Source organism: Macrotis lagotis, chromosome 3 (assembly GCF_037893015.1).
Source record: "Macrotis lagotis isolate mMagLag1 chromosome 3, bilby.v1.9.chrom.fasta, whole genome shotgun sequence".
Taxonomy (NCBI): domain Eukaryota; kingdom Metazoa; phylum Chordata; class Mammalia; order Peramelemorphia; family Peramelidae; genus Macrotis; species Macrotis lagotis.
The window spans coordinates 151138882-151156585 of NC_133660.1; the positions used below are offsets into that span (position 1 = coordinate 151138882).

Consider the following 17704-nt stretch of genomic DNA (forward strand, 5'->3'; position numbering starts at 1 on the left):
GAGTTTTGAATGAAATCAGAGAGCCAGGAGGTAGATGTGAGAGGGACAGAATTCTAGTCATGTGGAAGCCAATGAAAATGTTCAGTTGGGAGATCGTGCTAAATAGAAAATGACTTTTGTTTATTCTCTAGTTGTTCAAATATTTTCTAAATGTAGCTTAATGGAAATTAAAAAAAATTATCATTATTGTTGTACTGCTTTACAGTTAAAAAATCAAAGGGACAGAGAGAGGTAGAGTGATAAAGAGCCATAAAGAGAGAGATATAAAGACAATAATCTTTATATAGTATTTTATGGTTTGCAGCTCTTTTGCTTAATTAAAAAAACGCCCTTTCTTTGTTTCATTTGAACTTAGCCCAATGAAATGCAATTATTATTTTCATTTTAGAATTGAGAGAAATTAAGTGAATTTATAAAGTTTATTTCTCTATTAAAGTTCTTAGGTTTTGATATATCAATTATTGAGTATTTATTAAATTCCTACTATGTGTCATTTACTAAGTCAAGCTTTGAAGACATAAAAGCAAAGAATGCAATAATCCTTACTGTCAAAATATGCTTCTGTCTTATATTTAATGCAGATATTGATTTGTTTATTAATGTATATTTTGTGTAAGCATAGATTTCCAAAGCTGGTGATTTCATCGGTGAGGAGTAAATCTAGTGTGATTCTGCAATGCAGTTCAGAAACTCTTCTATAACATGATTTTAAAGATTTGCCTGTTTCACAAAGATATTGTGATTTGTCTGACACATAACCAGTTACATATATATATATATATTTATATAATCAAAGGAAGGGTTTAACACCAAATAATCTTCATTATAGAGTAAATGTTTAGAGAAATATCAGTATTTTACTTATTCAACTCCTTTAAAATGAACAAATTGAATTTACACATTGAAGATATTTTAAAAATTTTATTAATTTTAAGACAATGGGGTTAAATGACTTGCCCAAAGTCACATAACTAAGCAATTATGAAATTTTTGAGGCTGGATTTGAACTTAGGTCCTCCTGAATAAAGGGCCAATACTCTATGCACAGCACCACCTAATTGCCCCCATGGAAGACTTTTAAGATCAAATGAATTCCAACAATACCAAAAATAAAACAAAAAAAAATCAAAATTGAAAGTCCTTATAGCATCTTATTCATAAAAATATTACATGAGTTGTTCTTTCTTATCAATTAAATAATATTTATGGAAATCACATCAAAGTAAATATGGGCATATTTGCTACTTGTTTAGGATCTTAGCTTTTTAAAATGCTTGAACACTAATTTTCTATGTGTATCTATTTCTATATACATGTAGATATACATAAAATACCTATTTCCATGTCGTGTTTGTGTGTGTGTGTGTGTGTGTGTGAGTGTGTTTGTGTGTGTTTCAGTTGTTTTCAGTTGGTTATAATTGTTGTAATCCAACCTTGGTTTTCTTGGCAAATATATTGGAGTGATTTGCCATTTCATTCTCCATCTCATTTTAAAGTTGAAGGAACTGAGTCAAACAGAGTTAAATGACTTGCCTAGTGTTTGAAGCTATATTTGAATTTAAGAAGATGAGTCTTCCTGATTTCAGAGCCTTGGCATTCTATCTACTCCACCACCTAGTCATGTGTATATGTATTTATATAAACACACATATTCACATATTTTCATGAAGACACTTTTTATTTGGATTGAATCTATGATCTTGTTATTGTAAGGGACTCTTCACTGTGAAAATTTCCTCTATCAATGCAGATAGCTAATTGATTTACAACAGTTTTGAAAAGTTCTCCAGGGATTAAGTGGTTTACATGAATTGTCAATAGGTGTATACCAGTTTTATTTAAGTAAATGAATTTGAATTCAGGTTTTCCAAGGTCTGAAAGTTAAGCTCTATCAATAAGTCATGCCTCTACTTACAGCAAATTATAAGTTTTTTGGGGCAGCAGTGGCAATCAATCCAAATAAAAAATACTCAAAAATTTTATATTCCAGTAACTACTTCTAAAAATATATGTATATCCTTCAGTTTTCTCTGTTAATATATGTTTATATTATAAATATGTAGGCATATGCATACATATGCATATATAATTTTCAAGAATTTAAGAGAAACACATTTTTCTTGTCATGTGTTTCTAATTTTTTAGTTTATTTTTTCTAGTAGAGATCAATGTTGAGGAGTAGGGAGAAGATGACGAGGTAAAGGCTGAAAGCTCTCTATCAAACTACTTCCAATTCCTTTAAACAATGATTCTAAGCAAATTCTAGAATGGAAGAACCCACAAAATGACTGAGTGAAAAAATTTTCCAGCCAAGAGAACTTGGAAGATATGTGGGAAGCCAGGAGCAAACTGTCTTCAGTCATTCAAAAATAGACCATAGGTTGCCTGGATCTGTGGTAGCTTTGGTCCTTTCCAGAGCTGTCAGTCCAAGGAGTGTCAAGGATATTTCAGAAAATCAACAGAAAATACAAACTGTCCAGATTAACAGAAAAGGGAATCAATTACTTAAATAAACCCCATTTCTAAAAAAAGAAATTGAAAAAAAAACTATCAATAACCTCACTAAGAAAACATCTCCAGGTCCAGATGGATTTACAAGTGAATTAAACCAAACATTTAAGTAACAATTAATTCCTATTCTATGTAAATTATTTTTAAAAATAGGAGAGGAAGAAGTTCTTCCAAACTCCTTTTATGACACAATCATGGTGCTGATACCTAAACCAGGAAGAACCAAAACATATAAAGAAAATTATAGAACAATTTCCCTAATAAACATTGATGCAAAAATCTTAAATAAAATTTTAGAAATGAGACTACAGAATAATATACTATATACTACTAAGGTAACATACCATAATCAGGTAGGCACGGATGGTTCAACATTAGAAAAACACTCAATATAATTAAACATATCAATAGCAAAACCAACAGCAATATCAGTAGATGCTGAAAAAGCCTTTGATAAAATACATCTGTTCCTAATAAAAACACTAGGAAAATTTAAGAAAAAAATGGAATTTTCCTTAAAATAATAAATCTAAAACATCAACAAATATTAATTATAATGAGAATAAACTCAGATCACTTCCAACAAAATCAGGGGTGAAACAAGGATACCTATTATCATCATTACCATTCAATATAGTATTGGAAATGTTAGCAGTAGCAATAAGAGAAGAAAAAGAAATGGAAGGAATCAGAATTAGAATCAAAATTGACAATGAGGAAGCAAAACTTTCACTCTTTGCAGATGATATGATGGTATACTTAGAGAACTCAAGAATATCATCTAAAAAACTCCTTGAAATAATTAACAAATTCAGCAAAGTAACAGTACATAAATAAAGCCACAGAAATCGTCAGCATTTCTATGTATGAACAACAAACTCAGGAACAAGTGATAGAAAGAGAAATTACATTAAAAATAGCTATAGACAACATTAAATTCTTGGGAATCAACCTCCTAAGAAAAAGCCAGAAACTGTATGAAAACAATTATAAAGCACTTCTTGTCCAAATTAAATCAGATCTAAAAATTGGGAAAATGTCAAATGTTCATGATTAGATTGAGATAATATAATATAATTAAATTACTTATTCAGTGCCATAACAAGCTACCAAATAGTTATTTTACTGATCTAGAAAAAAATGGTACCAAAATTCATCTTGGCAACAAAAGGGCAAGACTAGCAAGGGAACTGATAAAAAAAAATGTAAAAGAATTGACCTAGCTCTACCAGATCTAAAACTATACTATAAGGTATCAGTCATCAAAACTACGTGGTACTGGTTAAGAAACAGAGTAATGGATCAGTGGATTAGAATAGGTTCAAAAGAAACAATAGTTAATGATTACAGCAATCTACTATTTGACAAACCCAAAGATATCAACTTCTGGTATATGAACTTGTTATCTTACAAAAATTGTTGGGGAAACTATAAAATAATATGGCAAAAACTGGGCATAGAGCTACATCTCACAATCAATATCCAAAATAAGCTCAAAATAGGTACAAGATTTAGACATAAAGGGTAACACCATAGACAAATTAATGGACCAGGAAATTATCTATCAGATCTAGGTAAAGGGGTTAAATTTGTGATCAAACAAGAATTAGAGCACATTATAAACTGCAAAATGAATTATTTTTTATATATTAAATTAAAAGTTTTTTCCACTAATAAAAATCAATGCTGCAAAAATTAGAAAGAAACCCGAAAGCTGGGAAATCAGCTTTACAACTAGGAGTTCTGATAAAGATCACATTTCAAAAATACATAGAGAATTGCATCAAATTTATAAGGTCACAAGTCATTTGCCAATTGATAAAATGGTCAAAGGATATGAACAATTTTCAAATGAAAAAAATTGACTATATATAATCATATGAAAAAAATGCTTCACATCATTATTGATTAGAGAAATGCAAATTAAAACACACCTATCAGATTGGCCAAGATGAGAAATAAGAAAAGTGATCAGTGTTGGAGAGGTTGTGGGTGGATTTGATGCTGAGTGAAGCGAGTAGAAACACATCAACCACAATGCTGTGAGAACAAACTTGATGGAAGCACCTACTCTCAGAAGTCCTTTATTTGACTGGCTATAGGTTGTATTATCCCTCTTCAGAGGAAGAAAACAAAAGAAGACAAAACACAGGGGAAAAAAAGAAAAGAAACCTGAATCTGATGAACATGTTAAAAATTATCTCTTATGTATCTCTTTCCCTTAATCCTAATTCCTCAGCCCTAAAGTCACTTATTTGTAAATATGTTTATCAACATATGCATATAAACTCTTCCCTGCTGAGGGGAGTGGAGTGTGAAGGGAGGGTGGAAGGAAATTTTGTCACTTGGAAATAGGCATGTACATATGGATGAAAATAAATGAATAAATTTAAGAAAACTGAGTCAGCATCTTGGTGAAAGAGATACAAAAAATGCTGAAGAAAATAACATGTTATAAAACTAGTTTTGTCAAATTCAAGAAACAGTGCAAAAGTACAATTAGGAGAAGAATGCCTTAAAAAGCACAATTAGCCAAATGGAAAAGGAGATACAAAATTCTCTGAAGAAAATAATCCCTTAAAACCTAGAATGGAAATAAGGGAAATTGATGACTTTGTAAGAAATCAAGAAACAATAATACAAAGCTAAAAGAATGAAGAACTGAAATGTCAAATATTTCAATGGAAAAACAACTGACTTGGAAAAGCAGATCCAGAATATTGAATTTAAGTAATTACTGGATAACCTGAAAGTCACGACCAAAAAAAAAGAACCTAGCTGTTATTTTTCAAAACTTTATCCAGAAAAACTTTCCTGATATTCTATAAGCAGAGGATAAAATAGAAATTGAAAAAAATCTACCAATTACCTTCTAAAAGAGATACCAAAATGAAAACTTCCAGGAATATTATAACCAAATTTCTGAATTCCCAAGTCAAGAAGAAAATATTGCAAGCAACTAGAAAGAAACATTTTCAATATTGTGGAACTACAGTCAAGTTATCTCAAGATATAGCAGCTTCTACATTTAAGGATAGTGGAGCTTGGAATATGATATTCTTGAATTCAAAGAACTTAGATTAAAACCAAGAATCCCTACTGAACAAACTCTTCCAGGGGAAAAGATGGATAATCAATGAAAAAGGGGACTTTCAAACTTTCCTGATGAAACTATCAGAGATGAGCATAAAATTTCATATTCAAGTATAGGACTCAGATGAAGTATAGACAGGTTGAATGGAAAGGGAAAATCATTTGGGCCTTAATGATATTGACCTATTTATATTCATGCATGGGAAGACAATACTAATATCTCATATAAACCTCATTTATTAAGGCATTTAAAGGGAACATATATAGACAAGGTATAGGAGGAAGTTGAATTTGAATGTATAGTATATTAAAAAAGTATAGTTAATGGGAGAGAAAGGAATGTGCCTGGATAAAGGTAAAGGAAGGATAAAAGGGAGTAAGTTGTTTTACATAAAAGAAGCAAGTAAAAGCTTTTGTACAGGATTTGAAGAGGGTTAGTGAGCCTTACTTTCATTGGAAATGGCTCAAGGAGGGAATTACATTCACACTCAGTTGGCTATAGAAATCTATCTTACCCTAGAGGGAAAAAAAGAAAAGAAGGGGAAGGGGAAGGGGATAGACTGGATTAGGGGGTATGCAGGCAACTGAAGAGAGGGAAGATCTTAAGAGAGAGTATTCAGATGTAAACTTCTTCTGAGGGACAGGGTGAAAGAAGAGAGAAAATATAATAAGGGTGGGAGAGAATAGGGTGGAGGGGACACACAGTTAGCAATGGTGCCTGTTGGAAAAAATATTGATACACATTTCTCTGATAAAAATCTTCATTTCTCAGAGAGAACTGAGTCAAATTTGTAAACAAAGAAAAAGTCATTCCCCAATTGTTTGATGATCAATAGATTTGAGACGTTTTTCAGAGGAGGTTATCAATGCAATCTTTTAAATTTTCTTTTTTAAAAAGTGCCATATCTTACTATTGATGGGAGAAATGTGGTTTGAAACAAATCTGTGGTACTATCTTATACCTATTGAATTGGTTAATAGAACAGAAGGCGAAAATGACAAATTTTGGAACGAAAAAGTATAATTGAGACACTGATGCACTGTTGGAAGAGTTGTGAAATGGTTCAATAATAATATAGAGCAATGTGGAACTATTCTCAAATATCTCTGAAACCCTTTGGCCAAGCAGTGCCATTGCTAGGTCTTCATTTCAGAAGAGATGAAATATAGAAAGAAAATAATTTATATGTATAGAGATATTTATAGCAACTCTCTTTTGGTGAGGGGAGCTAAAGATTGAGTGGATACGCAACAGTTGGGGGATGGCTGAACAAATTGTGGTATGTGATTGAGAAGAAATGTTGTTTTTTTGGCAAATGATGAACAGGATACTCTCAGTAAAACACTTAAAATTGCAGATGAAATGGGAAATGTGTCTTATACAATGTAACAATATTTCAGGATGATCAGCTGTGAATGACATAGCTTTTCTCAGCAATGCTGTGATCCAAGAGAATTCTGAAGGATCAATGATAGAGAATACTATCCATCCCAAAGACAGACCTGATAGTTTCTGAAAATAAACTGAAGTGCACTTTTTTCCACTTTATTTTTCTTGAGATTTCTCTTTTTTGTGTTTATTTTCGCAACATAAGTATTGTAGTAATATTTTTTTCATTTTTAACCCACACCAAAATAATTTGCTTTCTCAATGAAGGGAAGTGGGGTGGGAAGAAGTGAGAAAATTTGGAAATCAAAGTTTTAGAAGTAAATGTTTAATGTTGCTTTTGCATTTAGTTGGGGGGAAATTTAAAAATAAATAAAATTAAGATCAGTGTTATATTTTATGGAAAAATTAAACAGACAGTACTATTTTTTTTAAAAAAACAATTTATTTATTTATGGCAATGGGGTTAAGTGACTTGCCCAAGGTCATACAGCTAGGCAATTACTAAGTGTCTGAGGTGGATTTGAACTAAGGTCCTCCTGACTCCAGGGCCAGGGTTCTATCCACTGCACCACCTAGCTGCCCCCTTGGGTTTTACTATTCTAAAAATCTTTGTAGGAGTTTTTTTTTTTTTTTCAAATGCATTATTCGGATAAAAGAAAGGAAATGTCCCTGATTACACTATCATTTGACAATTTTAATAGCATTAGCCTGCCATACAAATAAATAATTATGTTATCATCAGGTTATGAAAACCTCAATTGACAAAGAAAATTATTTTGAGATATTTTCTGTTTGACAGTATTTAGAAAAATATGATGCACAAATTTTATTCTGAAGTAAGAACTGATATTTTCTTTTTTTAGTGGCTTGCCCAAGGCCACACAGCTAGGTAATTATTAAATATCCGAGGCTGGATTTGAACCCAGGTACTCCTGACTCCAAGGCTGGTACTTTATCTACTACGCCACCTAGCTGCCCCAAGAACTGATATTTTCATGTTCATAGACAGCATGGTACTTTTTTAAAAGCTCCCAAGGAAGGGGCAGCTAGGTGGCATAGTGGATCGAGCACTGGCCCTGGAGACAGGTATACCTGAGTTCAAATCCAGCCTCAAACACTCAATAATTACCTAGCTGTGTGGCCTTGGGCAAGCCACTTAACTAACCCCCATTGCCTTGCCAAAAAAAAAAAAAAACCTAAAAAAAAAAAGTTCCTAAGGAGTTGTCTTCAAAAGATACAACATCTGGAATATTTTGCCAGCTACCTACCTACCTCATGAAAGGTATATGCATTCAGTTCTAAGGTGTCATACTGCTTTCCTCTACTGTTTTCTAGAGCAATTCTTCGAATTTTTTCCCTTGCCAAGTAGACAGAATCTTTTCTAAAGAATTGTTACAGGCAATGAATAATTCCTTCTCCATATGAAATTGGCAGCATCATTTCAGTGGCACAAGCCAACAACGCTTTTCCCTAAAGACATTTATAGTTTAGGACTAGGTTGACTGAGGTGGAAGGAAATGAAATGCCCTGGAGGCATCTGGCTCTGTTAACTTTTTAAGTACATAATTCTCAGTATGGATTTCACAGTTAATACTGAGTCCTCTAGTCTGTGACTCTTATCTATTTACATAGGATTAATATTAATTTCTGTTTAGCATTCCTATATAATGGTTCTTATTTCCACTTGAAGAACTCTCAATCATGAAAAGTGAATATATATATATATATATTTATGAAATCACAAGATTATTTAATGCATATATTGATCTAAACACATATCTAAAACACAATAAAATAGGTAGAGTCATGTGAATTCAAACTCTATTTCCCCTTTTCTTTAAATGCTGTCTTTATTTATATTTATATGAAAAAAATCTAGCTCCTGCATAAGAGGTATTAATTATGAACTTAGTATCTGTGCTTATTTCCAGTGACATCACTTTCTCCTCACCCCAACACAATTATTATGTATTTCTTGTAGGTTTGTCTTCCTATAAAGATACACTTCATAAAATGTTCACATTCTTAATTTTGACACATGTATAACTTGACATAAATATATGTAAAGAACAATATATTGAATTTTACATGAATACATAGGATAAAATAATACATTTATTTTAGAAAGAAATATTTAAAACCAAACTTTATGTTTTTTACCATTATCTCTTCATTTTTCTACTCCTAATTTTTACTTAGAAAAAACTTAGAACATTTTTACACAACATAGAGGTACTTTTAGGATCCTGGAATCAAATATTTACAATGGAAAGAAAACTCAGACCATATGTATTTCAGGTTTCTCATTTTATGAAAGGAAAACCTGAGACTCAAAGAAGCTAATTTATTTGTCCAAAATCACAAATATATTATACTAAGAAGCAAAGTTAGGGAAATATCCTGAGTCTTCTGACTACAAATTAAATTTTTCTCTCTGCTATCATACTTCCTTGAGATATAGCAGACAAAGTCAAGACAGAGGCTTTGTCTTAATTTTACCTTTTTCAGTATTTGGTGATCTATGTAACTAAAGAGCCTTACTGTTTTCTTATCTGCAAAATGGAGCTAAAAAGTTTTCCTATCTCCTTCACTTTCTTTGATTATTTTAAATATCAAGAATGAATATGCTAAAAATGATAACTAATAATATGCTACAGATAATAGATATTGCTTTATTACTAGTAGATAATTTTTAGTATATATTCTTTGAATTTTTCCAGCCACACTTCAAAAAAACTGTTCTAGTTTGTGTCTTTAATGTCACTCAAATTAGTTTTATTAATGTAAACATCATGGTTCATAGATATAGAGCTAGAAGGGATTTGAGAGACCCTAAGTCAATGTTCTCAATTTATAAACAAGGAAATTAAGTATCAGAGGTAGCACTTGAATCCAGAACTCTAAATCCAGTGCTCTTTCCATTTTATCATGCAATCTTCTATCAAAATGTTTCCAATCTACATGAAAAAGAAAGCATAACTACCTGAGGGAAAAAAATTCATCACAATACTAATTTTTAAGTAGTTTTAGTCAGGTCTTACTCTTCACACCTCCAACTGGAATTTTCTTGGCAAAGATACTAGAATGATTGAGCATGTACCTTTTCATCTCATTTTCCAGATGAGGAAACAGAGACAAACAGGGTTCAGTGACTTGCTAAAGGTCACACAGCAAGTAAGTGTCTGAGGTCAGATTTGAAATTAGGAAGATGTTTTCCTAATTCCAACTCTGGCACTGTATTCACGTGCTGCCAAGCAGACTTTGACAATACTTGTCAGAGAATACTCACAAAAGTCTTTCTCACATAATTCACTTTCATAATTTATGTTCAATGAGGACAAACTCTATACCTACAAATCTTCTTTTTACCCCAGTGCCAATAACAGTGTTTGACACATCATATAGAGAATGCATGTTTATCTAATTGTATTGAATGACATAAAATGATGAAAATTTTATGTAAAATTAAAAATAGAAAATCACTATTCTTATGAAAGAAATTCTGCTGTGAGGATTTTTATTTGGATAACTTGTAAATCACTTACTTATGAGCAATTGATAATTAAGCCTTACTGAACTTTCCCATAAAGAAACTTTGTAAGGATTCATACTCTTGATTTTATCAGCATAATCAGTTTCTTGAGCAGAAACTCCCTTTATCAATGCCAGTTGCAAACTGTTCAGTCTATTAATGTTTTAGAGTTCATTGAATCACTTAGATGCTAAATAAAAAATAATAATTATTATAACTCCTTAGAATATTATTCTATATAAAGTATTAAATATAATAGTATTAATGATAAAATATAACAATTACAAAGTTATTTAAGGTTTTTAAATGACTTTTAATAACATATCTTTTGATACTCATAGCAATCATATGAAGGAGGCATTTTATCCCTGGTAAACCAACAAGGAAGCTAAGACTTAGAGATGTTAATTGATTTACTCATGATCACACAGTATAAATCTGAGGCAAAATCCAAGTTCAGATTTTCCTGAATATGGGTATCTATGTATCTATACAGTAGGAACTTAAGTCAGACTGGTAAGGTCTTTCCAGGAATAATATAAGAAGTCTATAGTAATAAGATACAGTTCTTAGTTGTTTTAAATATAGTAGAAGTTTATAAAATGCCACTGAATTCTGTGCAAAGTTTAAGTACCTAGCAAGGCCTCAAAGAAGAGCTATGAAAATGTAACCTCCTTTGCTGACTTGATTTGAAATATGGGCAGAACATACACTATTGGATAATGTCTTGATTAGTTTTAATAAAATTTATTTTCCTCTTTTATGGAAAAAACTCTCCAGATAGTATGGTTCATTATATTAGTAGGTTAAAATGGTATATTTTCATATTGTATAATAAAAACAAAATCCATCAGCAAAAATATTTTTAAAAAAATAAAGATGAGCAAGAAAGAATTGAATAAAGTTATCCCATGAAATAAAATAATAGCTAGCATTTATGAAATGATTAAACATTTTAATCATTTTCAAGAAAATAATCGTTTTTATATGCCACCATAAGAAATAAAAATGTGACCAAAGTTGTTCCATTTTAGTAATTTCCTAAATATATATTAAAATATACATTTATATGTTTGTGCAAAATTAATAAATATATATGCATAACCATATCTATCTATAGCTATATCTATTTACATAAACATATGGAATAGAAAATACAACTAATTCTAATGAAATTTGCTTACTGTTGCAAAAAACCTGAATATCTTTCTTTAATATAAAATAGGTCCCCAATGGTATCCTTCCCGTGTTGGCCTTCAACTGGAACGTGGTAAGTGCTGATCAATAATTCTCCACCATTTTGAGTAACATCTGAAAATCATGTTTATTAATGTTATTTCTTTTGTTATTACTGATTTTTTTAACTGTCAAAACAGAGGTGACCAATGTAGAAGCTTCCTAACTAATAACAGGTCTTGGTAATATTTATTTAGTAATAATATTTTATTCAGTGAAAAAAATTTAAATCTCAAAATCTTAAGCTATCCTTTAAAATTGGAGTCTATCACTAAGTATTAGAAGAGGTTCTCTCAACAATCACAAGTATAAAAATAAACATAAAGAACAATTCTTGCTGATTACGAAGGATTTTTATTTATGGAATACAATACATCTCCAATCTCAGTTTATGCTTATGACCATTCAAAATGGTTCAGTAATTAAGTTAGATATTCTATTTAAGAGATGAAGTTGAGGTTGAGTAAATTAGTAGAATATAAGCTAACTGAAAACAAGTTTTTGGAGAAGTTTTATAAATGTTCAGTTTATTGAATTTTGCTGTGCAGCCAACTTTCCAGCAATCACATTTGTTTAAAATCTAACAAACAAACAAATGTTAAAGGTAGAATAAGAATGAAGAATCCTTTTTAAATCTATTTCTCCTTCAATCATACTATTAAAATAACATTATTCAGCATATATATATATACATATATATATATGTATATATATTTAAACATATAACCACAGTAGGACCCTTTCTGTTGATAGCATTTTCCATATGCAAGCAGAAGTCACAATTTCATTATTTAAGAGAAGTCACAACTTCATTATATCTTTCATTATCAAATAGATTTTCTATGGAAGTCCTCAGGAAAGCTGTCAGGGCAGTGATCATTTTCAGTATATCTTAACCAGAGCACATCTTCCACTTGCTCTTACTATGTACCTATGACCTTATTTCACTTTTATTCTACTACACACAAGAGGTTTCCAAAAGTTCTCTATCTCCATAAACATTCTTTAGCAAGATAGATTAAATAAATCAGTTTCTCTTCTCTGGACCATTGCTTCCTCATTTGCAAAAGAAGGAGTTTAACTAGATTTGTCTGAGGTCTTTTCTCATTCACTGATCTTCCAATTATTATGAATATTTATGAATTAAAAAGGTTTTGTGATAAAAAAGTTTTTTCACTAAAATACCTAAAGAGCAAGTATAAAAAATATGCACTGATTATTCTGCCCATGTGAATTTTTCTCTCCCATTCTAAATGAATTGGTGAAATTACTATCTTCAAACTCTATCCACAACTCTTTTCAGTTTTTTCTTTTTTTCAGTCTTTTCACAGAACCATAATTATCAACAAAATATTATCTGTGTTTCAGTTTTGAAAAACATCTATTTGCATTCATAAAATGTCTACTTATTGTTATTTTTTATAAATGAAGACTACATTTTTTGTTCCATTTCTCAGGTCCAATATGAATCAGAAATAGAGAAATAGAAATATATAAAACAATGAAGACCTTTCTATATTCCCAATTCAATAAGTGCTTTCTAACATTTCTAACACTGCAATAAGTTTTGTTGTCAAGAGGCTGAAATGAAGTATTAAAAAATTAGACAAAAATAAAAAAAATGTCTTTTAAAATAGACATATATCTGTAGTTTAAACTAATGAAATTTACAAAAAGCTTTGGGTGTGTAAAATAGTTCTGGACCTATGATTTATCTAAATGAGGAATTTTTCCTTTCAAAGTCTTTTGTAACCAATACAGATTGACAAAAAGTTTACATTTAGTACATCTATAATCTAGTTTGTATTATGATCATCCTATTCTACTTCTAGATTGAATGTTCCTTAAGGAAAGGGTTCTTGAGGGGTGGAGCCAAGATGGTGACAGGAGACGAGTTTCTCTTAGGTTCTCTCTCTATACTATTTCAGAACTCATAAAATAATGACTAAATTTTTTGAGAGATAGAACCTACAGAAAGATCCAGTGAGGCAGTTCTCCAGACCAAGATAACCTGGAAAATATTGGAAAGGCTCCACTCCATAGGGTTAGAGGGGTGACCAGCTAGAGTGAAAGAACTTCAGCCTCCTGGAGGCAGCCCCAGGGCACCTGAGAGCCACGGCTCATGGCAGCGGGGTCAGTTTCCTGACCTACACCCTGGGGAGCACCAGGCACAACTTGGACAATCAGCAAGGGGACCTCTGCAAGAGCAAGCACATGCAGCCCAGCTCTCAGGGCACTCATTGAGCAATGTGGCCTGCATCCTAGATCCAGGAACCGGAAGCAAGTGGAGCCAGTAAGCAGGAACACCCAGGCAACTGAACCTTGATGGCTCAGCTAGGTAGGGGAGTGTAGAGAGACTTCTGAGACCTGTCCTCTGTACCTGGAACAGGACTCTGGGACTCTGACCACATCCAGATCCTGATCACAGTCTAGGCCCCACACAGAACTGCAGGGCCCCCCCACCTCAGCTCCATGGCAGAGACCATTCACAGACAGGAGGGAAGACAGAGCCTCACACAATGAGATCCTTGTGGGGGGGTGTCCAAATAATACTGAAAAGCTCAGGAAGCACCCCAAGATGAGGCACAGGCTGGGGGAAATGAATAAACACAGAAAAAAGAGGAATACCATTGAGAAAATACATTGTCTATGATCCCAAGAAGGATCAAAATACTCAATCTGAAGATGAAGAAGTACAAGCTCCTGCATCTAAAGACTTCAAGAAAAAATTGGGCCCAGGCTGTGACATAGCACAAAAAAGATTCTGAAAATCAAGTAATGGAGATAGAAAAAAAATTGAGAAAAGAAATGAGAAATATGCAGGAAAAACATGAAAACGAAGTCAGCAGCTTAGTCAAGGAGATCCAAAAAAAGTTGAAGAAAATAACATGTTAAAAACCCGCATAGGTCAAATGGATAAAACAGTTCAAAAAGTTATTGAGGAGAAGAATGCTTTAAAAAGCAGAATTGGACAGATGGAAAAAGAGATAAGAAAACTCTCCGAGGAAAACAAATCCTTTAGATGCAGAATGGAGCTAAAGGAAGTTGCTGACATTACGAGAAGTCAAGACACAATACTTCAAAACCAAAAGAATGAAAAATTAGAAGAAAATGTGAAACATCTCATTGAAAAAATAACTGATCTGGAAAACAGATTCAGGAAAGATAATTTAAAAATTATTGAGATACATGAAAGTCATGATCAGGAAAAGAGCTTTTACCTTATTTTTAAAGAATTCCTACAGGAAAATTGCCCAGATATCCTAGAAGCAAGGGGGCAAAATAGAAATTGACAGAATCCACCAATCTCCCCCAGGAAGAGATCCAAAAAAAAACCAATCCCCAGTAATATTATAGCCCAGAATTTCCAAGTCAAAGAGAAAATATTACAAGCAGCCAGAAGGACACAATTCAATTATCATGGAGCAGCAGTCAGGATCACAGAGGACTTAGCAGCAACTATATTAAGGGATCATAGGGCTTGTAATATAATATTCCAGAAGGCAAAAGAGCTTGGAATGCAAGTGAGAATCAACTACCCATCAAAACTGAACATCCTCTTCCAGGGAAAAAGATGGATTTTCAATGAACCAGGGGAATTTCAAATGTTCCTATTAAAAATTATCAAAGCTGAACAGAAGGTTTGCTCTTCAAATACAGAACTCAGGTGAAACATAGAGAGTGGGGAAGAAGGGTAAAATATGAGGGATTTAATGATGATGAACTACATGTATTTCTGCATAGAAAAATGTTTCTAATAATACTCATAAGAAACTTCTCATTTACTAGAGCAGGTAGAAGGAGCTTTTATAGATGAAGTACAGGAGAGAGCTGAATTTGAAGATATAATATATTGTAAAAATGGAGTTGATGGCTAAAAGGGAAATGTAATGGGAGTAAGAGAAAGGGGAGGTGGAATAGGCTAAAATATTTCATGTAATATGATTTTTTATTACAACAAATTATTACAATGACATCAAAGGGGGAAAAGGCAAGGGGAAATGAAGGAACCTTTGCTCTCATCAGAGGTGGCTCGAAGAGGAAACAGCATATATACTCAATGGGGTATAGACATCTAGAGTAAGAAAGAGAGAAGGGGGACAGGGTGAATGGGGGGAAGGGAGTGATGGAGGAGAGAATGGACCATGGGGGAGAGTGGTCAGATATAACACATTTTCTTTTTTACTTCTTTCAAGGGGCTGGGATTGGGTGGCCTGTCTGGGATCACAGGGCTGAGTAGTTGCTGGGCTTTAGGGGTGATAGGTGGGCTCACAGCCTCTTGGCCCCAAGGCAAGTGATAATACTGCTGTGCCACTCAGCTACCCTACAGCACATTAAAGAAGAGGGACAGAGTGAAAGGAGTGAGAAAATACAGTGTATGGTAGTGGGGAAGTACGAATGCAGGGAGTTGAGATCACTAATGGCAACAGTGGAAAAATACTGAAGTAGCTTTTGTGATAGACTTATCATAAATAATATGATCCACCCACACAGAAACTGGTGGTGTTGGAACATAGATTGAAGCAATTTATTATTAATATTATTATTATTATTAATTATTATTGTTTTGGTTTTTGCAGGGCATGAGGTTGGGCTGACTTGCCCAGAGTCACACAGCTGGGTGATTGTTGGGTGTCTGTGGTTAGATTTGGGCTCGGGTGCTCCCAACTCCAGGCTGGTTCTCTGTCCACTGTTATTTTATAAAACTATTATTTTTTAATATTAATTTTAATTTTTTTCTCTTTACTTTATTTCTTATGAGGGTCTATATTTTTTGGGGAGCGGGCATTATGTTTATTCTTAAACAAGAATATTTTAGCAATGAATAAAAAAAACATCATTTGTACAAAAATAAAAATAAATATAATTTTAAAGAGAAAATAAAATATAAAAAAATGATTCCAGGCAAAAAAAGGAAAGGATGCTTGGAATGCGTGAAGTGGTTTCTAAAGACTTAATAAAATGAATTTACCCTTGAAGCTCTTCAAAAACTGATTTAGGGCGTCTAGGTAGCACAGTGGATAGAGCACCAGCCCTGGAGTCGGGAGTACCTGAGTTCAAATCCAGCCTCAGAAACTTAGTGATTGCCTATTTGTGTGGCCTTGGGCAAGCCACTTAACCCCATTGCCTTGCAAAAGCTAAAAAAAAAAAACTAACACATTTAGAGGAAACTATACATTAATTTATAGTTACTAGAAGAGATTCAAATCAGTCAATAAGATTTGTATGTTTACTAAATATCAGGTACTTTGACAAATGCTGAGATCACCAAAAAAAATTACAAAAAAGTCAGAGTAAGATTGGTTATTCCCAGACTCAGGAAATTTGTGGTAAAATGGAGGAGACAATATGAAAATAACTAAGTACATACAACACACACAGAGAATAGATTAAAGGTAATCTCATAGGGAAAGACATTGGCAGCTAGGTAATTGAGAAAAACCATCTGCAGAAAGTAGGATTAGGTATGTATCTTGAAGGAAGCCAGGGAAGTCAGTAGGCAGGGGTGGACAGAAGGAAGAGAGTTTCAGTTTTGGGGAACTGACAGTTCAAAGACACAGACAGGGTCAAGTTTAATATTTTGCTCTGCAATGAATAGAAAGAAAAGTGAAGTCAAATTGTAGAGTACATGGAAGAAAGTAAAATACAAGACAGCTAGAAAGATAGGAAAGGGACTGGGCTATTAAGAGTTTCAAATGCCAATAGAATGCTTGGTGTTTGATCTAAAACCTAACAAGGACCTTCTAGAGCTTAGGGAGAATGAAAAGGTGCATCCATATCAATAAACTCACAGATGCATTGAAGAAACAAAGGATATTCCATTTTTGAAAAAAATATTTAGTTTGTCATCGTAGGAGAGAAGTTTTACTAATGATAAGGACTTTGCATGTTTCTAGAATCCTTCCCTATAATATGAGGACTTGTATTAGAACTAAAAGCTA

The 17704-nt window shown here is 32.7% G+C and overlaps 1 protein-coding gene across 2 annotated transcripts in view; it reads left to right on the forward strand.

Annotated features, from left to right (window-relative positions):
- The window catches only part of TECRL (trans-2,3-enoyl-CoA reductase like), a 175764-nt gene that overhangs the window by 109151 nt on the left and 48909 nt on the right, over positions 1–17704 (forward strand). For both annotated transcript variants that reach the window (XM_074229344.1, XM_074229343.1), the window contains exon 3: positions 11752–11796. In XM_074229344.1, coding sequence (XP_074085445.1) covers positions 11752–11796 — 45 coding nt within the window. The remainder of the gene's footprint in view (positions 1–11751; positions 11797–17704) is intronic.